Below are 23,139 nucleotides of genomic sequence, written 5' to 3'. Positions count from 1 at the left end.
AGTTCTGGAGTCCCACGCCCGCATGGCCAGGGTGAGTCCTGGAGTGCTGCCTGATGCCTCGCCTCCAGGCCAAGCGGAGGTGTCCACAACGGGCCACGGAAACCCCAACAGCCGCTTGTGATGGAGTTACAGTATCCTTTTATATAGGATACTTAGGAGAAAACTGAAGAGAAAATGTATTGTCATGCAAAGCATCCTTGTAACTTTTCGTTTACATAGAAACTTATATTCCATAGCTGCCAGTTATTTCTAACAGTTAGGAATAGGTTTAGATTAATTCCATCCTTTGCAAACCATCATGATAGTCAATAAATCCTAGATTTACTTAAAAAGCATCCTCTCTCTCATATGCCTGTACCAATACCTTCAAAAATTGGTCTCAATTAGTGATTACTAGCTTGCCAGCACTGATTAATCATCACTTTTGTAATTAGATTCCTTTAGCTGCTTAGTCCCTACTTCTTTACTGTTCTACATTAAATACTAACCACAATCAAACCAAATCTTCATTCCTTATTTCTTTGCCTTTCTGAGTGCTGCCACTTAAAAATTTGTCATTTACATAAAAATACACTTCTACACTCAAAAGAAATTGTATTAGTTTAACACCATAATAGTAAAAAGAAATGGAGTCTTAGATATGTGAAGTAGTTGTCCAGGGACACACATAGTTAGTGGCCAACCATGTATTAAAACCAAAGCTAATTTCTCAGCTACTCTTCTGCTTATATATGTGCTTCCTCCGTTCCTATCTTATCAAAGGACAATGCTACTCCCTCTCATTTTCAGCTTTCTGCTCTTTGGTGAAACTATAAATCTTAGCCCATTCTTCCAGGTCTCTAGCATGAAGATGCCTAAATCTCTTTGCTCTAAATATTCACTATAGTCCTTTGCCCACAGGATTTTTCCAGTTGGATGTTCTCATTTCTAATTCCAGACCTAACCTACCTAACCACCTTTCTCTTCCAAATGGCTCTTCAGCTTATTTCCAATAGTGATAGCACCATTCTTTCTAGATTCAAAACTGTGATGGTGAGTCAGTCCTTTCGTCTCTCCCTCTTCCTACCAAAACTACACTACATTCACTTTCCCTCCCCTGGTATCACATTTGTCTCAGGTCCTTTGCCTTTTCTTTTTCTAAATGATTTTCCTGCTTTAGTCTTTTGGCTTCTAAAAAGTGACAGGTATTTTTAAGCTGACTCTACCATTTATTTACTAAGCAAATTATGTGAACTGTCAAAGACTCAGTTAACTGATGTATAAAGCAGGGTGGTAGCGATCTTAAATGTTGTGAAGATTAATTGAAATAAGATATAAAATTTCAGTTAGAAAGTCTAACTTATAGATGTTCAATATTTATGGAATGAATAAAGGTTAGTTCCCTTTTCCTTATAGCCATAATGAGTTTGAAGAATTTTTTTTCTAGCCGAAGCTGGTTTGGCTCAGTGGATAGAGCGTCGGTCTGCGGACTGAAAGGTCCCAGGTTCGATTCTGGGACATGTACCTTGGTTGCGGGCACATCCCCAGTAGGGGGTGTGCAAGAGGCAGCTGATGGATGATTCTCTCTCATCAATGTTTCTAACTTTCTATCCCTCTCTCTTCCTCTCTGTAAAAAATCAATAAAATATATATAAAAAAAGAATTTTTTAACTACCTAAACTATAAAAAGATTAGATGTTAATACTTGAAGATTTTTTAAAAAGATTGTATCTCTTTTGATCTACAACTACATCAAAGTCATAAGTGTAGAATTTTTTTTTATCTTGGTCTATTTGTTTATAACAGCCTTAAAAATGTGCAATTCAGTGACTTTTGATATATTCACATAGTTATGCAATCATTACCACTATCTAATTTTAGAACATTTTCATTATTCCAAAGAGATTCCATATGCATTAGCAGTTACTCTCATAACTCCTGGAAATTGCCTATTTTATGTCTATACGGATTGGCCTGTTCTGGCCATTTTATTCAAATGGAATCAAACAATATATGGCCTTTTGTATCTGGCTTCTTTCACTTAGCATTTTTTTTTTTTTTTTTTTTTTAATAAGTTTTTATTGTTCATATTATTACAAATGTTCCTTTCCCCCCCCCCCCCCCCATTGCTCTCCTCCACCAGGTTCCCACCCCACCCTCTGCCCTTTCCCCTCTCCCCATTGTCCTCATCCATAGGTGCACAGTTTATGTTCAGTCTCTTCCCACGCCCCCCTCTCCCCTTTTCCCCAAGAATCGTCAGATCACTCCCCTTCCATATCTCTGATTCTATTATATTCAACAGTTAATATTGTTCATCAGATTTTTTTTTAATTTCCTTGGTTTTTAGATTCACTTGTTGATAGTTACGTATTTGTTGTTCATAATTTTTATCTTTGTTTACCTTCTCTTCTGAAAGAACCCCCTTCAGCAATTCATATAATTCTGGTTTGGTGGTGATGAACTCCATTAGCTTTTTTTTATTAGTGAAGCTCTTTATCTGGCCTTCGATTCTGAGTGATAGCTTTGCTGGGTAGATTATTTTTGGCTGTAGGTTCTCGCTATTCATCACCTTGAATATTTCTTGCCATTCCCTTCTGGCCTGCATGGTTTCTGTTGAGAAGTCAGCTGACAATCGTATAGGTGCTCCTTTATAGGTTACTACCTTCTTTGCTCTTGCTTCTTTTAATATTCTCTCTTTGTCTTTTGCTCTTGGAATTTTAATAATGATGTGTCTCGGTGTGGTCCTCTTTGGATTCCTTTTGTTTGGAGTTCTGTGTGCTTCCTGGACTTGTAAGTCTAATTCTTTCACCAGATGGGGGAAGTTTTCTATCACTATTTCTTTCAGTATGTTTTCGATATCTTGCTCTCTCTCATCATCTGGGACCCCCATAATTCTGATGTTGGTTCGCTTGAAGTTGTCCCAGAGGTTTCTTACATTATCTTCAATTTTCTGGATTCTCTTGCCTTCTAGCTTCTGTGGAGGAGTGTCTTCTGGCTCTTTATGTTCCAAATCTTTGACTTGATTCTTGCGATCTTCCCTTCTGTTTTTAGGACTCTGTAAAATATTTTTTATTTCAGACAATGTATTCTTTATTTCTTGTTGACTCCTTATTAATTCTAGATGATCTCTTTTCATATCCTCGTAGGCCTTATCCATCTTTTCTAGGAAATTCTTGAAAAACCTTGTAAGCGTAGATTTGAACTCTATATCCAGACGCTTTTTGTCCTCCATTTCTTTCGTTTGTGATCTATTTTGTTGTCGCATTTCGCAGTTACAGATGGGACGGGGTTTCAGGGTGGAGCCTACAGCCTTGGCTTCTGTCAGCCCCGCCCTATGCGGGTCCTTCAGTGCTCGCTGCTGCCGGCGCCTCTGAGAGAAAGGTGCCCTCGATTTTCGCCTGCTGCCAAACAGTCTATGCTCTCCCCCAATGAGCCCGGTATTGGGGTTCAGTTCAGTTGGAAGTGGAGTTGGAGGTGGCGTTCAGAGCAGTCTGGAGCCCCAGTCTCCTTCCCGTCAGGGCAATCCCGCGGCACAGCCGACCGTCCTTTCTCTGCGCGCAGTGTGCGCGCCTCCGGGACCTCCTTTCGCCTCTCCCCGGGGTTCCGCCTTACAGCCCGGCTCCCTATGGCAGAGCCTGAGTCCCCGGGGTCTGGCTTAAAACTGGGGATCAGAGCAGTCGGGGGCCCAGCACAGTCGGAGTTTTATCTCCTTTCCGCTAGGGAACGCCCGCCAGGCACTCGGCCTCCCTCCTCTCCGGCTCCGTCCTCTCCGCGCGCCGCGTCTCCGTACCTTGGCTTTTCCAGCTCCTCCGCACCTCCTTCTGGTTTTCTCCTTGCTTCTCGCTGTAGAATTTCCAGTCAGTCAACCTTCCTGTAGTTCTGGGCAATGTCCGTTTTATATTTTAGTTGTATTTTATTGAAATTGTTGTGTGCGGCTGCGGCTAGGTGTTCACCTGGGCGCAGCCATCTTGGATCTCCTCACTTAGCATATTTTAAAATATATATATTTTATTGATTTTTTACAGAGAGGAAGGGAGAGGGATAGAGAGCTAGAAACATCAATGGGACAGATACATCCACCAGCTGCCTCTTACACCCCCCCTCCCCCCCGGATGTGCCCGCAACCAATGTACACGCCCTTGACCTGAATCGAAACTGGGACCTTTCAGTCCGCAGGCTGACGCTCTATCCACTGAGCCAAACCGGTTTCAGCTAGCATAATATTTTCAAGTTTCATCCATGTTGTAACATGTTTTAGAACAGGGGTCCTCAAACTTTTTAAAGTGGGGGCCAGATCACGGTCCCTCAGAGAGCTGGAGGGCCGGACTATATGAACTACTAATTCCTACTGTAACACCTCGGCTGTGCTCACTGCCCAAAAAACCTGGCGGGCCGGATCAGACTCCTCTGCGGGCCGCATGTGGCCCGCGGGCCGTAGTTTGAAGACCCCTGTTTTAGAACTTCATTTTTTTTTTTAATGGCTGAACTAGAGGCCTGATGCATGAAATTCGTGCACTGGGGGTGGGGGTGGGGGGAGTCCAGCCTGAGCCCTCTCACAATCCAGGAACCCTCACTCCTTACCATCCGCCTGTTTGATGCTCCTTACAGCTCGGCTCGCTGCTCCTTAGTGCTGCCATGGAGTGGGGAGAGGACCTTGCTACCCCTGTTGTGCTCACCAGCTGAGCCCAGCTTCTAGCTGATCACCAGGGGGTAGCTCTGTGTTGAGCATCTGCCCCCTGGTGGCCAGTGTGCATCATAGCAACTGGTCATTCTGATCATTCCACCGTAACAATCGCTTGGGTTTTTATTATATAGACTAGAGGCCTGATGCACAAAATTCATACAAGAGTAGGCCTTCCTTCCCCTGCTGCCGACACTGGCTTCCCTCTGGGACCTGGGCTTCCCACCGGCTGCCTGCAGGCTCACGGGACCCGGGCTTCCCTCGGGGTGCCAGCAGGCTCACGGGACCCGGGCTTCTCTCGCAGCCCCGGCTTCATCCGGAAGGTCACCCCGTCTAAATAGCGTATTATGCTTTTATTATTATTATAAATAATACTTTGTTGTATGGATAGGCCACATTTTGTTTATCTGTTCACCATTTTGTAGACATTTGGGTTGTTTACATTGGGGCTGTTATGTATAATGCTAATATGAACATTTGAGTACAAGTTTTTATGTGGTATGTTTTGAGTTCTTTTATTATATGCCTAGGAATAGAATTGATAAAGCAGTTTCATTTCAAAGCAGAGTTCTCATGGCAAGAGAACTAAAGTTTCTTATTTGGGGTGTTTTCTTCTATGTTGGTTCCTTAATATTGAAATTCTTTGCACTAGACCTCACCAGAGCACTGTGTTCCCAGGCATGGAAACCAACAGAAAAGCAAGAGCCTGCAATCAGAAAGCATCAGAAACAATACAAATGCCCCCACATAATAAAGGATGCTTTCATAAACATGGGGTAACAAAATCCGTGGTTTACTCTCAACAGAGCATTCATTTCATTCACTTTATATATGAGGTGCACTGTAAGATCAGGTGCAAATTAAGGAAAAGTTAGGTTCAGTGAACACATTTATGAAAAGTATCCTATCCTTTGCTCTAGAGCAGTGTTTCCCAAACTTCTGACATATTTGTACCCCTTTTATAATTTTCGTAACGCTGAGTACCCTTCGTCAAAAAAAAAAATGGATGTGTTAGGCACAGCTAAGCACGGTGCAGTGCAAATCCACACCAAACTCCGGTGCAATGCGTACCCCCACCAAACTTCCCGTACCCCTGGGGGTACGCGTACCACACTTTGGGAAACACTGCTCTAGAGCATGAACCTTTAGAGTGAGCAACATTTCTCTGTTCCCTCAGCCTTCCACCTTCACAACCCAACTGAATTGAAAGAGGGGGAAAGGGATCTGAAACAATTTATAGAATATTTCCATTCACCTCAGGAGCAGGTTTCAAGCACTGTCTTTACCTTCATAGAAAGCCAGGGCAAGAGGAAAAATGGCTTTGAAATAGAGGTTGGCATTGAGCATCATGATCAGTCACACAGAGGTCACTAATTACTCTCCCTTTTGTTTTTCAGTGAACGAGATAATTGGGAGAGACATGTCTCAGATTTCTGTTTCCCAAGGAGCAGGGGTGAGCAGGGAGGCTCCCCTCCCTGGTTCCGATTCCTTGGATTTAGGAAGATCTGATGGGCTCTGACAGTGCTTGCTGCAGCCTTGCATCCACCACCATATACTTCTCAGCATGTTTCTGTCCTTGGACCTTGGGCTTCCAACTCTGCGGCCTTCAGGACTGGCGCCAGGAGTTGGGATCGCTGGGGAAAGCTGCAGTCCGCCACCTCAGGACTTGGGTAGATTTTGTAAAAGAACAGCAACAGCAGAGGCTGCTTGAGCTTTGGGGAAAAAGCTTTGCTTTTTATTTTTGAATAGGATGCTTTTATATGATGGGTGCTTTGAGTGTGAACGCAGCAGGCTCTTCCTTTCAGAGGTGCTGCTTTTGCAGGTGACCTCATTGCTTAGCTAGAGCTAGTGATTTGAACTGCTTTGTGGTCATTTGAAGGGCCTTTTAGCTTTAATGATATTTTTAAAATAGGAACTTTTGATAAGACTTTCCAGAGGCAAACATAAAAGAAAAAATTGTCCACGCCCACACCTCTGCCTCAGAACCACAGCATGTGTCCTGAAGCCTTTCATGGATTCATAGGAAATAAAAGCCAAATGTAGCTCATACCTCTGTAAAAGTAAACTGTTAGATAAAACGAGGAGACCATTCCAATCATTGAAGCGTTGGAATACTAAATGACATTCCAGAGTATAGCCTTTTTGTAACTTTCTAGATCTTCCTGCAGTCTCTCCATTCTGACTTCATGTTGAAATTGCTTTTTTCCCTCAGGGCCTTGGGTAAGATAGCTACTTATAAGGTGACTGTGAAAGGTGAGGTTTTAGCTTCATAGCTTTAAGTCCCTGCCATCCTACAAACAAGTGCTCTTCCTTTTTGTGTCCTTTTCTAAGTGGGAGCATTAGCCTTTGGCTGCTCTGTAACCTTTGAAGCCAGTCTCATGATGGTTTAGGTAACTTGGCTGGTTCTAACTCACCTCCAGGGGCCAGGCTGTGTCGGGAGTTAATGAGCGATGCTTCAGAACAAGAGCAGAGAAAACACAAGACTCCAGATGGGAAGCTTTTAAGATTCATACTGGCACGGAAGGCTTATCCCTCATCTGTTTACAGCCTGAAAAGATTTTCACCTACCCTGTTCCATCTGCTGGTCTAAACACCAGCCTTTTCCCAGAAAGGCTTTGAGCCAAATCAAAAAATGAGGTAGCATCCTAAACCTGACCCTCCAGACCAAAGATGCCCTGGTGCTGCTGCAGGTGAGGCTGGCACTCAGGCAGGGGCCAGCAAGAAACTCCAGCCTGCTGTCTACCAAAGGAGTGCCCAGCTGGGTGCTTTTTCCAAGCCCATCCTTCCCACTCCCATTAACAGGATAAGTTACTTGGTCCAAGGCCTGGGCCATTTCAAAGCTCCTGGAGCTTGTAGTGTGTTTTCATGTGAAACGATGTACTTGTATTTATTCAGAGAGCAAAATTTTTGAGTGCCTCCATATGAAACTGTGTGCTAGTCTGGTTAAAGGCCTGATGCTACTCCAGGGGATTGTGGGTCCTAGATGCCAGGATTCTCTCTGGGACTGAGTCCCGGGCAGAGGAAGCTCGTTCACTGCCTGCCACCTAGTCACCCAGGTAGGAGCTGCTGGCCCAGGACGAGGAAGCATTCGTTTTTCTCTCTCAGCTGTTTTAGCTTTCTCCCTTACAACTAGTGAAGAAAGATGTCTTTTCCTCAGCAGATCACTCTGGTCCTCTTGGAGCTGGGTGTTGTCATATTTTCTTTGAAAATGTAGTGTAGTGAGATATTTCAGGGCCACAGTTGGAAGCCCACAGCTTCCTCTGGAGGTTGTCGGGGGCAGGCCAATAAGATGCAGTTCCACAGAGCTGGCCAGACTTGCCGCCTCCCTCCTGTCCCTGGCATAGCGCCTCACATGGGATTCTTGCAAAAGTTCTCTTTGCAGGAGCCATTGGGGGTGGCTTTGTTGTCCTCAAGAAGAAAAGCCTCTATGATCCAGAGTTGCTATGCACCAAATTTTGATGCCTTTTAAATACCTTGATGCCTGTAGCACTAGAAATGCTTTCCTATTTAAAATAAAAGTTGAATTTTAAAATAGAGCTTTGTATACTATGTAAGCAGTTTTGTATCAGCTTTGTAAAAGCTTTGGTGTAAGAGTTCATATTTTTTGGCTATGTAGATAAAGACTTACATTTTTGTGCAACATAGTGGTATTAAAGCACACATCCATTGGACTATGCAATTTGGGTTCTAGTTAGCAGCACTGAGCAGTTGGGCATGTGCTAGCACCTACCCTTACCCCCTCCAGCCGGTGTGAGATCTTGGATTGAAGAGTGGGATGAGCAGCCCTCTGCTTATTCGAGATGCACAGAGAAGCATGGCTGCAAACAGCTCTAAAAGGAACAGCTGTCTCCGGGGTCACGTGTGGTGCTGCCGCCCGGGGTGCAGCCCACCACTGCCCAGGGCTGGTCACTATCATCAGCGCTCTGCTGGGCCTGGCTGTGAAGCTGTTTTTGACACTCAGAACAGATGGTCATCTTTAAGGTTCAGATGGGCTCAAGTTGAAACCTCGTATTTTATAAAATGGATGATGTTCAGTTTACAGCACTCGGGATTGTGTTTTCTTGTACATTTTGTATTTTAAAACCTTTTATAGGAGTACAGTGCTCCTTACACAAATACAAAGGGAAGAGCCAGCAATTCAGGCTCCTCGGTTACAGTGCTGAAATAATAAACGATGACAGGTCAACAGTCTCCTTGAAATCTGCTTGAGTTTTCCTCTGCCTGGGGGGCCAAAGCTAAGGGCACTTTGGCTTTTAAAAAGTCCACGTGGTTAGGAACCTTGTGTTTATTTTCTGGAGAGGGTAGAGTTCCAAATTCTTGCTGCAGCTTCAGTTCTGCATCCTCTAATGGGTGCAAAGGACATTCCACCATGTCTGCTCAGTTCAGGACAACTGGCCTGCCCAAGGTGTGCGCGGAAAGTAGGCAGAAAAGTCTGCTTTAAAAGTCAAGCCAGAGTTTTATGTGAGGGCCTCCTGCCCCCTAGTGTCCTCTGGGGATACTGCAGTACAGTCATCAAAACGGCCTGTGGTTTTGCCGTCTCTCTGGCATTCCTTGTGCCAAGCTGGAGAGGCTGGCAGCCTTAGGTGGGACCACCCCTGGCACAGTGTGGCCATTGAGGTCCAAGCATCCTGGGGACTGGGCCAACACTCTCTGTTTCTCTGCTCCCCCACCAGAAGCTCCAGGAGTCATACATTGAAGGCACCAGGGCTTACATTTTTAAAAAGAAGGCAAGTCTGCTGTGGATGTCAGCCCCACAGTATCTGTGGGCATGGGCCATAGCCAGAGCAGGCCAAAGGCTCCCCAGGTGCCACACAAGGGGCCCAGACCAGGCGTTTGGGAGCAGGGTAGCACCATTCCACCCCCAGCCCTACATCCAAGACTCAGCCGCCATCTTCGGGGTGAACAGCAGAGCAGTAAGTGGGGGGCTGGAGCTGGGGCTTGAGCTCCTCCGAGTGCCTTCAGAGAGAAGTCGCCAGGATGAGGGCACTGGTTCTCCGGACGCAGGAGACGTGTTAGCTGAGGACATCAGCCAGCTCTTACCTCCTGACTCCCTCACCTACAAACACACCCACTCTTTGGGGGCCTGTAACACAGTGCGGGGTGGCTCACCAACAGGCATCAGGCTGGTGTAGTCATCCGGGGCGAGCTGCAGAAGGAACAGAGATTTAGGGCAGGGAGCTCTAGGCTCAGCCCGGTCCCCAAACCCCTCTAGTCACACCTCACCTGGTAGGCCTGAAAGACATTGAGCAGATCCTTCATACCAGCTGTGTATGGGACACCCTGCATACGGACCAGGGCTCCTGGTTGGGACAACACTGAGGTAGGAGCAGAAGCCAGGGCCGCAGGGGGCGTGGTGAGGTAGCCGACAGTGGTGGGAGAGACGGGGGGACTAGGGTGGGAAAAGCAGGGTTTTAGTCCAGTCCTACCTATGGCTTACCCCAAGACTCTCCTCCCTCTCCCCTCGCCTCTGACTTATACTTAGTTCATTTCAGTTCCTCCTCCCTAAAGCCCTGTCCTCTATGTCATCTCCAGTCTAGTTTGTAGATAGCATCAGCTAGCCCGCATCTCACTCCCTTCTTTCAGACTATAGGTTATCTGACCCAGGAACAGGGTCATGACCTTCCTCCAGACCAGGATAGGGGCAAGTCTATGCAGTTATCTTAGCAGCAGGGTACCTGGGGTAGTAAGCTGTGTAGTTCATGTAGAGTTGAGTGGCTGGCCCGGGGTAGTAGGCAATGGGGGTGGGGCCGGCAGGCACCCTGGCAGCTGGGAGCAGTGCCGAGGAGGGGTAGAGAGCTGCCGTCTCGGTGGGAATGAGCGTTGGGGTGGCTTGGAAGGTGGCGTAGGCTGGCGGCGAGAGGCCTAGAGGCGGAAGCAGAGAGTATGTCTGCAGGGGGCCGGGCGCTGCCCGGAGTGGGGCAGCCAGAAAGAAGTCCCCACTGCAGAAAGTGAAGGTTCCAACAACCTGGCACCCACATGCCCCCTCCCTCCCCAGCCCTGGGATACTCACAGGGCAGTTTGCAGGGTGGGGGAGACATGCCACTGCGACCCAGAGTGCCCCCCATCAGCACGCGGCTCATCTCCTCTGTGGAGCAGGGGACTACCTCCACGTAGCGCTCCTTCATCACTTTCTTATGGCAACGCTGCGAAGCGGCCAAGGCCCGCTCTGCCGACGTCATCTGGATGAAGGCGTCGCCGGAGGGCCGGCCCTGTGCACACCGTCTTATAAGCAGTCTGTCCTGTCAGCAAGGGCCCCTCACTCCCACCCACACGCTCCTCTCCGTGCGTCCCCCGCTGGGCGGCAGCCTCACCTGCTGGTTGAGCACCATGTGCACACCATGGGGCCGGATGTCCGCGGCGGCCTCCCCCAGGAAGCTCAGGATGTCTTCGATGGTGGCCGTGTAGGGCAGGCCTCGGAGGCGTACGCAGTCCCTCCCGGTCCCGGCCACCATCGGGAAGGGGATGGGCAGCAGCGGGGCCGTCAGCGTGGGAAGGAGTGGACTGGAAGCATAGCGGTTCAGGACCTGAAAGGGAGGCAGCACCTGCTCATGCCACGTCGGGCAGGGGCACGGGGTGGAGTGGGGTGAACGGGGCGCCCTGGAGGAGCACGTGGGGGCGGCGGGGGAGCCCTGGGTTCTCACCTGCTGCACCTCGGCGGCGGTGCTCCGGAAGAGTTCGATGTATCGCTTACCCAGCATGCCCTTGTGCCTGCGCAGGGCAGCCTGGGCCAGCTCCTCGCAGGCAAAGAGGGCAAAGGCGTCGCCCGTGGGCCGGCCGTCAGGGTGGCGCACGAAGAGCAGCCCGTCGGCGCCCCCCGTCACCGGGCACTCGGGCCCCAGGAAGTCCAGCACGTCCGCTGGCCCAGCCGAGAAGGGCAGCCCCCGCAGCCGCAGGATCACCTGGTCTTCCCGCGACAGGAACCGCGCCACCTCCAGCGATGTGCCTTGATGAGGGTGGCATGGTGGGAGTCACCTACTGACTTCACGCATGCCCTTCCAACTACCCCTCCAAACCTGGCACACAGGGGAGCAGAAAGGCAAGGGGTGGTGGGGAAGTGGGACGCGGGTCAAGAACCGGGAGAGGGGGGGGGGGGGCCTAGGTGCTGCTGGGGGCACCACTCACCCCCTGCGATCTTGACAAACTCCTCTCCCGTGGCTTTGTACACCTGTGGGGACAAGCGGGGACAGTCCGTGGGTCTCGGGCCTGAGGGAGGGGGCTGGCCTCGGCTCGGCTCCGCTCCACTCCCAGCCCGAAGCCCCACCTCAATGTAGCGGACACCCATGTGGTGCTTGTGTCTCTGCAACGCCAGGTCCCGCTGCTCGCTGTCCACAAAGCGGACGAGGGCCTCGCCGTTCCTTCGTCCCTGGGCGTTGAGGCAGAGGGCCACACCGCCCCTGTGGGGCCAGTGCTATGTTAGTGCCTCCCCGGCAGGGCAGGCCGGCCCTCCCGGGCCCACCGTCGTGCTGCACCCACCTGGCAATGTTGAGTCCTTTGAAGAAGCGGGCGACGTCCTGGTCCGATGACTGCCAGGGCAGCCCACGGGCCCGGACCACGGTCTCGCTGTCCACCACCTCGGCCTTGCTGCTGCAGGGGGAGGGCCCAGGGTCAGAGTTCTCTCTCTGTCCCGTTAACAAGGGTGCCTTACTACTGTCACCCCCATCCCTGCCCGGCACTCACCAAGGTCCCGTCTCATATTTCTGCTTTATCACCTCGGGCTTCGAAAACAACTGACCTGCGAGGAGAGGACAGTGGTTGTCAGCAGGGGCTGGTGGAGGGGGGTCTCCCCACCAAACTCTTTTAAAAAGAGGACAGTTGAGGAGGAGGTGACAAAGGGGCTCCCCCCATATGGCCTCTGAGAAAAGCTAAGAACGAGGGAAGGGGACTTGGAGGAATGAATAGGCAGGCATGCACCCAGCCCCGGGAGAGATCGGGTAAACAGATGGTGAGGGGAACCTTACCGCTGGGCCCTTCGAGAAGGTGGAGGATGACAGCTACCATCGTCTTCACTTCCCAGACCCCAAAGTCATCCTCTGTGGCGTCTGTTTCCAGCCCCAACTCTACGACCGGTGAAATTACAATGAGGAAATCCCAGCTTCGGAGGCTGGGGGCAATCAGCGTGAACACTATGACTGGTCTCGCCTAGGTCCGAGTCCCCTCCATAAGCACGGGAATCCCAGCAAGCACATATGTTTTGCCTTGCTCATGTATGCCCTGACAGACCACCCCACCCCCCCAGCCCAGACATAGGTAGACATGTCTACTTTCCAAAATGTGCCCCCGACGTGCACTGAAGGACTCAGCAGATAATGCTCATCGGGTGTGTTCATACAACCCACCAGCATGCACATACTCAGACACAGAAAGCCTATGGCCGCCCCTCCACTCTAACTCCCCTCTGGGCCACAGGTACCCTGAGCCATGGTGGCCACGGTGAGGTCCCTGGCGAGGCGGGCGCTTGGGTGCTGCGCATGGAACTCTCTGCGGAGGTCGTAGAAGGAGAAGAAGGTGGCGGGGAGTACCAGGTTCTGGGGGCACACGTGAGCGGGGGTGAATAGACGGAACTGAGCGGCCCAGCCCCTCGACGGCAGCGGATGGCCTGGGAACCCTGCCCCCTGCTGTGCCCTCGGCGGAGGCGGCGGCGTACCTTCCTAGAGGCCTCAGGGTGCAGGACCTGGCGCAGCAGCTGCTGTCCATCAGTGCAGAGCACGTAGGGGCCCCCGCCCAGCAGAGTCACATCCCCGATCACCAGCTGTGAGAACTGGGGAGAGAGAGAGACAGACTCACAGCTGGGCGGGCAGGCAGGAAGGAGGAGGGCGCAGGCTGCCAAGCTGGTTCTGCCAGATGTTCAGCCAGCCCTACCCTGTTTGGGGAGTAGGTGGCCATACCTGTTGGGCCTGGCTCTGCCGTTCCCTTTTTCCCCCTCAGTCCACCATCAGCTCCTCCAGGCCAAAAGGGGGCAGTTACACACCCCTCAAACCCCCACCGCACACACTCCAGGCGTCTGGAGTGCGGCCAGAGCAAACACCTGGTGGAGTGGGGACAAGCAGGTGGGAAGGGGGGCGGGGCAGAGCAGGTTAAACCTGTCCCTGACCAGGCTCCACCTTCAGACAGGTGGGAGAGGCCCAGTCCCGCCTCCGCCTGAGGCCCATCCGGCTCATGGTCAACGGCAGCCCCGCCTCTAGGTCTGACCAACCGAGGGCCAGAGAAACTCCAAGGACAGAACTCCGCACCTGGACGCCAGGGGCAGCATGAGCTTTGACCCACACCCTATCGACCTGCTGGCACCGGGCTGTTTGCACACAGAGGGGGGTGGCACTCCTGAAACTGCCCAGCCCCTCCCCCAGCCTCCATCCCTGTGGGAGAACAGGTATAAGCACTAAGCACAGCCCGGAGAAACTCCCTCCCCCACGCCAACTTCACAGTCTGAGACCGGCAGAGCAAGGCAACCCGGCTCTCCTGCAGCACACTCCCCAGGCGGGGGCTAACCTGGAAGCAACAGACTAGGCCGAGATATCTTTGTGCTTCCTCCATGTCCTCATCAGGAACTACCAGGGTTGGAAAAATGAAGGAATGTGTGCGTGTAAAAAAGCACTTAACACTCATTATCCTCAACAGTCAGACCCGGGTTGAGCGCCGTGGTGAAGATCAGAGGAAACAGCAATGGGAACAGCCAGGCCAGGAGGCACCCAACCCCAGGCCTGTGCTCTCAGGAGGCCGGGAGCCTCCAGGTGCGGCCCGGACAGCGCCCACGCCTGGACAGCCGGCCGGGGCAGGCCTCAACGAGCAGCTCACCGAGCAGCTTCCACCTGGCGCGTCTGCCTCTGGGCCAGACACCGCCCTCCGCCCCCGCCCCCGCGTCTCCCGGGCTGGTGGTGGGTGGGCCGAGGTCGCAGCAGGCGGGAGGGACCGTGACCTATGACCAAGGCCCCCCCCTTTGGCCCTTTTCGGCTTCTGGCTACTGTCCTAAGAGGCCTGGCTGGACAGGCTCCCAGGTTCCGTCTCAGCCTCAGTCCCCCGCCTCCGGCCGGCCGGGGGGAAACTCTAGGAAGGGTCTCGGGGCCTCCATCCCCACCCCCTCCATAGGTGGATCTGGAAAGACTGAAAGGTAAGAACTCCCCGGACATGGCCGGCCGCACCCGCGAACACACGCACACGCGGGAGAGTCGATGCAAGTTTCAAACCACAGGAACCCGTCCTACCGCCCCGGCCAGTCCGCCCCGGCGCCGGGCCTGGCCTCCTCCCGCCGCCGCTCCGCGCGGAGCGGGGCCCGGTCCCGCCGCGCCCGCCCCGCGCCCGCTCACCTGCTGCAGCACCTTGTCCAGCGGCTCGGCCCGCGCCAGGCTGTCGGCGCTCAGGCCGCTCGCCTCGCGGCACTGCGGGCTCAGGGCGGCCGCCTCGGCGCGCACCAGCGACTTGTGCAGCGTCCCCACCTGCGGGAGGCGGGGGACCGAACCGATCAGCCCTGCGCCCCTGGATTCCGAAGCTCCCGGAGGGGGGGCGGGGGGGACGCCTCCCACCCACCCTCTCCGCACCCTACCTGGCGGCTCCGCGGCTCCACCACTTGCCACACCAGCAGGATTAAGTCGGTCTCGTCGGAGCCCAGATCCGGCCCCAGGGCGCCGGCCGTGGCCCCGAACAGGACGACCAGGGGGACCAGGGGCCCGGGGGGCTCCGGGCGGGTCTCGGCGGGAGAGCCGGCGGCGGGGCTCTGGCCCGGGGGCGGCGGCGGCGGGGGCTGCGGCGGCTGCGGGGGCGCCGGAGTCATGGCCGCGGAGAGAGGGGGCGCCCGGCCACGCACACGCGGACCGACAAGGCGCACGCTCGCACCGACCGACCGACCGACGGCAGACGCGGCGCGGCTTAGGGCGGGACCCCGGGCGTCGGGGGCGGCACCTGCGGCCCGGCTGGCGCAGTGGGCGCTGCTGGGACCCGCCCGCAGCAGCGCCCGGCGAGGCGAGGCGAGGCGGGGCGGCTACCGCCCCAATCCTCTCCGGCGAGTTACCTGTGGGTCCCGGGCCACGTGACCGGGGCGGCCCTGGGAGCGGGGGGGGGGGGGGGGGGGGGGGAGGCTGCCAGAACCGGCCCGGGGCGCGCCAGGCTCACCCGCCCGCCTGGGCGTGCTTAGGACCCAGAGTCCCACTCCTCCCAGCCGGCTGGTTTCTGGGGCGACCTCCACCCCCTCCTCCTCCACCCCCTCCTCTTCCCCACCAGGAGGCCTCAGCCAAGAAAACGGCCACACCAGAGGCCTCCTCTAGTTCTATTTGTGAAAACCACCAGGAGTCCATGTAGAAGGTGCGGGGGCGTCGGGCCGGCCTGGGGGGTGGGGAGCAGGGAAAAGACAGAAGTCCCCAAAGGTCAAAGGGGACGATCACCCTAGGCAGACTGGGGAGATGCCGAGAGGTCATGTAGGGCCGTGGGGGGTGGAGGAGGAGGTGTCCTGAGGTCAAAGGGCAGAGTTCGTCCATGCTGGTGGAGAGGTCAGGCCTCAGCCCGGCTCTGGGAAGCGCGCCTGGTGCCACAGCGCGCGCGGAGGTTGAGGCGCGCGGGCCGGGGTGCTGGGAGGTGGAGGCGCGCGGGCCGGGGTGCTGGGAGGTGGAGGCGCGCGGGCCGGGGTGCTGGGAGGTGGAGGCGCGCGGGCCGGGGTGCTGGGAGGTGGAGGCGCGCGGGCCGGGGTGCTGGGAGGTGGAGGCGCGCGGGCCGGGGTGCTGGGGGGGGGGGGGGCGCGGGCCGGGGTGCGGGGAGGTGGAGGCGCGCGGGCCCGGGTGCGGGAGGTCGAGGCGCGCGGGCCGGGGTGCTGGGAGGTGGAGGCGCGCGGGCCGGGGTGCTGGGAGGTGGAGGCGCGCGGGCCGGGGTGCTGGGAGGTGGAGGCGCGCGGGCCGGGGTGCTGCGGCGGGAGGAGGAGAAAGACACCCCCCTACCCCGGCTCCAGAGACTGGCTCTTCAGGCCGGGCCAAGCCGGACGGTCCGGGCCAGGAGCCTCAGCCCTGCCCCACGTGGGGGCTCCAGCCGGCCGGTCCCGGCAGCCCGGCCCCTTTGGCGCGGGGCCCGCTGTGGCCGGGAGAGGAGCGCGCCGGCGGGCGGGGACCCGAAGCAGCAAACGCGTCACGTGCGCGCGCGGGCGGCCGGGCGGCCGGACCTCTTCTCCTTCCGGGACCGGCATCCCGACCGGACAGTCCGCGTGGAGGGGGCTCCCAGCGCCCTTTCGCCTCGTCCATCTCGGTGAGGCTCCTTGACGGCGAGTTTCCGGGCCGCCCTGTATTCCCCCCTAATTTCCCCGTGTATGTGACTTAAGAGACTCAGAATCCATCCGGTGGGAAAGAGGGACTCCAACCCGGCGAGAACAAAAACGTGGGGTGGCGCGGAAACCGGTTTGGCTCGGTAGATAGAGCGTCGGCCTGCGGACTGAAAGGTCCCGGGTTCGATTCCGGTCAAGGGCATGTACCTTGGTTGCGGGCACATCCCCAGTGGGGGTTGTGCAATAGGCAGCTGGTCGATGTTTCTCTCTCATCGATGTTTCTCACCTTCTATCCCTCTCTCTTCTTCTCTGTAAAAAATCAATAAAGTATATATATATATATTTAAATATTCCTTTTTTAATATATTTTATTGATTTTGTACAGAGAGGAAGGGAGAGAGATAGAGAGTTAGAAACATTGATGAGAGAGAGTCATCAATCAGCTGCCTCTTGCACACCCCCCACTGGAGATATGCCCGCAACCAAGGTACATGCCCTTGACCGGAATCGAACCCGGGACCCTTCAGTCCCCAAGCCGACGCTCTATCCATTGAGCCAAACCGGTCTCGGCAAGTATATATATTTTTTAAAAAACAAAAACAAAAAGAACATGGGGTGGCCAAGTCCGAGCTGAAACCGAGGCGGGAGCCGCACCCCGCGCGGTTTCGGAAAAGCAGAGCGTTGCGTCCTGGGCCCTCAGACCCGGGGTGGCGGGGCCTCCGGCGCCTCGCGCACTGAACCCACACTCGGCGCGTCCCCATGGGGAGGATTGAGCCTGGAGCGCCGGGGTCGGAAGTGCCGGCACCGGGACGCGGCCGCCCGGAGGGAGTGGGAAGCAGACGGTCTTTAACCCAGAGGCTTCCGGCGCCCTGCGCTTCCCCTGGGGGGGGAATGTAGCCTGGTGTCCACGCGCCGCTGCCCTCTCCGGACCGCCCTCCCCTGGGGACGCCGAGCCAGCCGGGCCCGGGGGAGGGGAAGCGTCGCTCCCCGGGCCTCGCCCCCCTGAGATAAGCCCGGAATGTCAAATATTTGCTCGCGGGCCGGACCCCGCGGCGAGGGCAGGCCACGCCCCCCGGTGACGGCAGGCCCCGCCTCCTTCGAGGGCAGGCCGCGCCCCGGAGCGCGCATGCGCTGCGCGGAGTCGGCCCTTCCCGGGGCCCGGCCTCCCTCCTGCCCCGTGTTCCCCGCAGCGGCACCTCGCAGCCCCGGACTCGCCTACAACTCCCCTCCCCGGCTCTTCTCCGGGCTGCTCCTGCGGGACAGAGTCCGGGCGCCCCCCCGCGGGCCATCCTGGAACTGCTTGGTCTCCTTCTCGCCCATCCCAGCGCCCCCATGGGTCCAGACTCCGGTCCGCGTTGGGCTTTTCCCTGTTCTGCTGGAGCTCCACCCTGGCGCCTCGGAGTGAAGGACCTTCCCAGTGTGGATGGATGCTCAGGCCGCCCTGAGCGCATTCCCATGGAAGACGCCTTCATGGGTGTCCAAGTCCCTACTGGATGGTGAACCCGAGCCAAGGGGCTAGCAGCTCCCGCAAACCCCCGTGCCTCCGTCCTACCGCCCCCAGCTGCAGGACAATTCCCTAGGCTTGAACTCTCCTTGAAAAACTAAATTAGTGAAAACACCCTTAAGGGCCCTGCTTTGTTGATCTCTCTTACTCATCTTAGGATGGATCCTCCCAAACCACCCCATTAATACTAAGCAACCCGCACTCCCGTCCTCTATTCGGCTCTCACACCTCTTTTCCCCCAGCACCAAACCAACTTCTACCACAATAAGGCATTTATGCCCCAGCTGTTGTGGCTCAGTGGATAGAGCGTCAGCCCGCGGACTAAAGGGTCTGGTATTTGACTCTGGTCAAGGGCACATGGCCAGGTTATGGGCTTAATCCCCAGTAGGGGGCGTGCAGGAGGAAGCCGATCATTGATTCTTTCTCATCATTGATGTTTCTATCTCTCCCTCTCCTTTACTTGCTAAAATCAATTTTAAAAAAAGATAAGTCACTTATTGTTTCCTTGCTCCAGCCCCCACTCATGAGAACACCAGATCCATTCCCACTGGGCCTGGGACATAGTATAGTTGGCTCTCCCAAATCAAGGTTCTGTATCCATGGATGCAACCAACTGCGGATATATATTTATTGATTATGGTATCACATACTTGTCCTCATCCCCCCATTCCCATCCCTAACCCCTCCTCACGTATGCCCCCACCCCACCCTCCTGTTGTCCATGACCACTGGTTAGGTTTATATGCAATTATATATATATATCTTTAAATTCCAGAAAGTTGCTCCCTAAAAATGCAGTATAAAAATTATTTACATATCATTTACCTTATACAAGTTGTCCCCAAAAATATACACACAATACCTGTAGATTTCATTACTTTTTAAAAAAATATATTTTATTGATTTTTTTTTTTTAACAGAAAGGAAGGGAGAGGGATAGAGAGTTAGAAACATTGATGAGAAAGAAACATCAATCAGCTCCCTCCTGCACACTCCCTGCTGGGCATGTGCCTGTAACCAAGGTACATGCCTTTGACAGGAATTGAACCTGGGACCCTTGAGTCCACAGGCCGATGTTCTATCCTCTGAGCCAAACCGGTTAGGGCTCATTACATTTTGAAAATGAAATGTATTTTAGTAATCACTACCTTTATAATTATTCAAAGTGTGTAGATATCGTTTTGAGATACCCTGTATAAGTAATCTAGAGGTAATTTAAAGCCTAGGTCAGGTGGCTCAGTCGGATGGAAGTATCATCTCACAAACCAAAAGACTGAGGGTTCGACTGGGTCAGGGCACATAACCGGGTTTTAGGTTTGATCCCCAGTCAGGGGCGTGCAGGAGGCAAACCTATTGGTGTTTGTGAGAGTGCAATGTTTGATGTTTCTCACATCGATGTTTCTCTCTCTGTCTCTCCTTCCTTCCATTCTCTCTAAAAGTCAATGAAAAGATATCCCAATACATACATACATCCTGGGTGGAGTGAGGATAAAAAAAAAAAAGTTTTGTGTGTCTGTTTTTTAAGTGCAGGTCAGGACATGCCTAGGTTATAGGCAAATACTACACCAGTTCACTTTTTTTTAAAAATATATTTTATTGATTTTGTACAGAGAGGAAGGGAGAGAGACAGAATTAGAAACATCGATGAGAGAGAATCATCGATCAGCTGCCTCTTGCACACCCCCTACTGGGGATATGCCCGCAACCAAGGTACATGCCCTTGACCGGAATCGAACCCGGGACCTTTCAGTCCCCAAGCCGACGCTCTATCCATTGAGCCAAACCGGTTTCGGCACTTTTTTTCCTTTTTAATGTTCTTACTGACTTTAGAGAGAGAAGAAGGGCTCTTTGAAGAGAGAGAAACATTGATGTGAGAAAGAAACATTGATCTGATCTGTTGCCTCCTGTAGGTGCCCCAACCAGGGATTGATCCACAAGCAAGGTATGTGCCCTGACTGGAACTGAATCAGTGCTTTTTCAATGCACAGGGTGATGCTTAACCAACTGAGCCACACTGGCCAGGGCCACTACACCATTATACATATCTGAGCATCAGGATAATGTTGGTATGGGAGCATTAGGAGGAGTGAGGTCCTGGAACCAATACTTAGGGAGCATCGTAGTTGCTGAAGACCTGATGAATGAATGGCCGGCTTGCTTAGTCTGCCTCCAGCGATGGTCACCTTCCCTGGGCCACAGAGTCTTTCAACTAGTCTCTTCTGCTGTCTTCACTTCCCTAACAACTCGCCCTTGACCTGCTTAACGGTGCTCTTCCTCCAGATTTCCCCCTCAAGGCGCCTCCCTCTGAAGCAGAGATCCCCACAGTAGTTTGAAATATCTGTATTTCACTGATAAGTCTCCCACTTACTTCACTCCCACTAGGATTTACAAATTATGAATGAATGAATCGGAGATAGTAGGTGTGTGGAGAGGGGTGAGTGAGGCTCCAGCGATCCTGCCAGATGCCTTTTCCAAATCGTACTCCAGGTATTTGGCAAAGAGGAGCTTGGCCTCTCCAGCCTAGCCTCTCTCTAGGAATCCCATCCTTGCTTCTTCCCCTCACTTCGTGGCAGGACCCGAAGGGCAAGTCCTGCCCACTCATCCGGGCAGATACCAGGGTGAGGATCGTCGCCTGGGACGGGCAGTGTGGCGGGTCTCGTGGACCTATCTCTAGGGAGTCTAGTAGGCGCGGTGTAAAAACCTCCTCCCTGGCCAGAAAATGCCCTGCAGTGAGAGAGGATTCCAGGCTGGGTGCCAGCCGGTGTCCCCCGCGGCGACCCACACTGGCTGTCCCAGGCTCATCCCAGCTGCACCAGGCCACCTTCCTTATCTCTCCGCCTGCAGAGCGGGGCTCCCCGGAGTTCCCATCCCGCCCCTTTGCCGGTTCCCCGCCGAGTGCCCACCAGGGGGCGCACTGACCCTGCCGCCTGATCCTTGAGGAAGAGCAGCCCTGGAAGGTTGTACTTGAGGTGAAAGGGGAAGGCCCTTGACTCCCCGCCCCCTCTCACCCCAAGCCGCCGCTCTCAGGCTGAGAATCTTCGAAGCTCCTGGCTCCCTGGACAAAGGCCACGTTTCTTCTTTTTCTTTCTTTTTTTTTTCTTTTTTTTTTTTTAATATATTTTTATTGATTTTTTACAGAGAGGAAGGGAGAGAGCTAGAGAGCTAGAAACGTCGATGAGAGAGAAACACCGACCAGCTGCCTCTTGCACACACACCCACTGGGGATGTGCCCGCAACCAAGGTACATGCCCCTGACCGGAATCGAACCTGGGACCTTTCAGTCCGCAGACCGACGCTCTATCCACTGAGCCAAACCGGTTTCGGCACTTCTTTTTCTTTTTTTGTCTCCCACCCCCTCCCAAGTTTTTAAGCTTCTTATTTTTTTTATTTAACATATTTTATTGATTTTTTTTTACAGAGCGGGAGAGGGATAGAGAGTTAGAAACACCAATGAGAAAAACATAGAACAGCTGCCTCCTGCACACTCCCTAGTGGGGATGTGCCCGCAACCAAGGTACATGCCCTTGACCGGAATCGAACCTGGGACCCTTGAGTTCGCTCTATCCACTGAGCCAAACCGGTTTCGGCAAGCTTGGTTTTCAGTACAACCTCAGTTCCTTCCACTCTCACCCACCATGTGCTCCAGACACACTGCTGTGATTGTTCAAGTCTCAAGGCTGTTGTCCTTCTATGCTCCCTGCTGGAGCGCTCTTTTTCTTGACAAACTTCTACTGTTCTTCAAGACCCATCTCTAATTCTCGCTCCAGGCAGTCTTCCTTGATGCCCAGGCCAGTTCCCTCAGAGTTCTGTCATGATCGGTCCGTCTTTGGCCTCTCGTGACTCCAGGGAGCCTGCTGAGCCAGGAGCCTTAGGAAGGTGCGTTGACCTCCACATGGGCTCAGTTCCAGCTGCCAAACCAGCCCAGAAGCCCTGGTCTTGATTGGGTTGCCCCTTTTCCAGGTCTGACAGGCACCAGGGCACTACTCTCCTTTGAAATGTTGTAGAGAAGGGAGGGGGTGGTCTCATTCATTCAACATATGTTAAGCACCTGCTGTATGCCAGGGACTGTGCTGGTGGTAACTAGTAGTGCAGGAGGGGACGGTAATAGGACAGGTGAAGGGCCTAGTCTTTCAGTGACTTTATATATACAGACACATATATTTATTACATATTATCATTTTTGTCCTCACCCGAGGATATGTTTTTTTTGTTTTTGTTTTTGTTTTTGTTTTCAGGGACTCTTCTACTGAGGTCTGGGATGGAGGTGAGGGAGACAGGGGTGTTTTTTTTTTTTAATGGGGGGTGAGGTGGGGAGAGGCCCCAGGCTAGGGCCTGAAGTGGGAGATAGTTGGACCTTAAAGGAGGGCCAATGTATTTCACTATAAGAAAATAGCTGAAACTGGTTTGGCTCAGTGGATAGAGCATTGGCCTGCGGATTCCAGGGTCCCGGGGTTTGATTCCGGTTAAGGGCATGTACCTTGGTTGCGGGCACATCCCCAGTAAGGGGTGTGCAAGAGGCAACTGATCAATGATTCTCTCTCATTGATGTTTCTAACTCTCTTCTTCTCTGTAAAAAAAAAAAAAAATTAATAAAAATATATTTAAAAAAAGAAAATAGGAGAGACAGGCCAAGATGGCGTGTAGATTCATTGAGGGGCACAGGGAGAGAGTGGAAAGCGTTAGCTAGAGACCAAGAGGAAGGAAGGAAGAAGGAGGAAGGGAGGGAAGGTATAAAGTTGT

General features: G+C 53.5%; 2 protein-coding genes across 6 annotated transcripts in view; one reads left to right on the top strand and one right to left on the bottom strand.

The window, feature by feature from the left end:
- Window positions 1–9,071, top strand: part of NFATC3 (nuclear factor of activated T cells 3) — a 93,506-nt gene extending 84,435 nt beyond the window's left edge. For all 4 annotated transcript variants that reach the window (XM_036441421.2, XM_036441419.2, XM_036441418.2 and 1 more), the window contains one exon: window positions 6,058–9,071. In XM_036441421.2, coding sequence (XP_036297314.1) covers window positions 6,058–6,179 — 122 coding nt within the window. In that variant the 3' untranslated portion in view covers window positions 6,180–9,071. The remainder of the gene's footprint in view (window positions 1–6,057) is intronic.
- On the bottom strand, window positions 8,712–15,702 carry ESRP2 (epithelial splicing regulatory protein 2). 2 transcript variants are annotated; one of them, XM_036441426.2, is made up of 15 exons: window positions 15,198–15,702; window positions 14,962–15,090; window positions 13,305–13,418; window positions 13,071–13,185; window positions 12,619–12,717; window positions 12,338–12,392; window positions 12,134–12,241; window positions 11,922–12,054; window positions 11,783–11,825; window positions 11,302–11,603; window positions 10,972–11,184; window positions 10,671–10,869; window positions 10,336–10,522; window positions 9,884–10,049; window positions 8,712–9,806 (listed from the first exon to the last, which is right to left on the bottom strand). In XM_036441426.2, the coding sequence occupies exons 1-15, from the start codon at window positions 15,423–15,425 to the stop codon at window positions 9,717–9,719; spliced, it is 2,181 nt and encodes a 726-aa protein (XP_036297319.1). In that variant the 5' UTR covers window positions 15,426–15,702; the 3' UTR covers window positions 8,712–9,716. The 2 variants fall into 2 exon arrangements, with proteins under 2 accessions (XP_036297319.1, XP_036297318.1); XM_036441425.2 differs by having other exon boundaries at window positions 12,134–12,244; window positions 15,198–15,701.
- Window positions 15,703–23,139: the final 7,437 nt, after the last annotated feature.

The sequence above is a fragment of the Pipistrellus kuhlii genome, unplaced genomic scaffold, assembly GCF_014108245.1.
Source record: "Pipistrellus kuhlii isolate mPipKuh1 unplaced genomic scaffold, mPipKuh1.p scaffold_m20_p_17, whole genome shotgun sequence".
NCBI lineage: Eukaryota > Metazoa > Chordata > Mammalia > Chiroptera > Vespertilionidae > Pipistrellus > Pipistrellus kuhlii.
This window is presented reverse-complemented; position numbering and strand designations above follow the sequence as displayed.

Excerpts from the sequence above, each read along its gene's own strand:
- ESRP2 (XM_036441425.2), bottom strand. The coding sequence starts at position 15,425 with ATGACTCCGGCGCCCCCGCAGCCGCCGCAGCCCCCGCCGCCGCCGCCC. Across the intron at positions 11,826-11,921 it reads TGGGTGTCCGCTACATTGAG|GTGTACAAAGCCACGGGAGA; the intron begins GTGGGGCTTCGG and ends TTGTCCCCACAG. Across the intron at positions 11,604-11,782 it reads GTTTGTCAAGATCGCAGGGG|GCACATCGCTGGAGGTGGCG; the intron begins GTGAGTGGTGCC and ends ACCCTCATCAAG.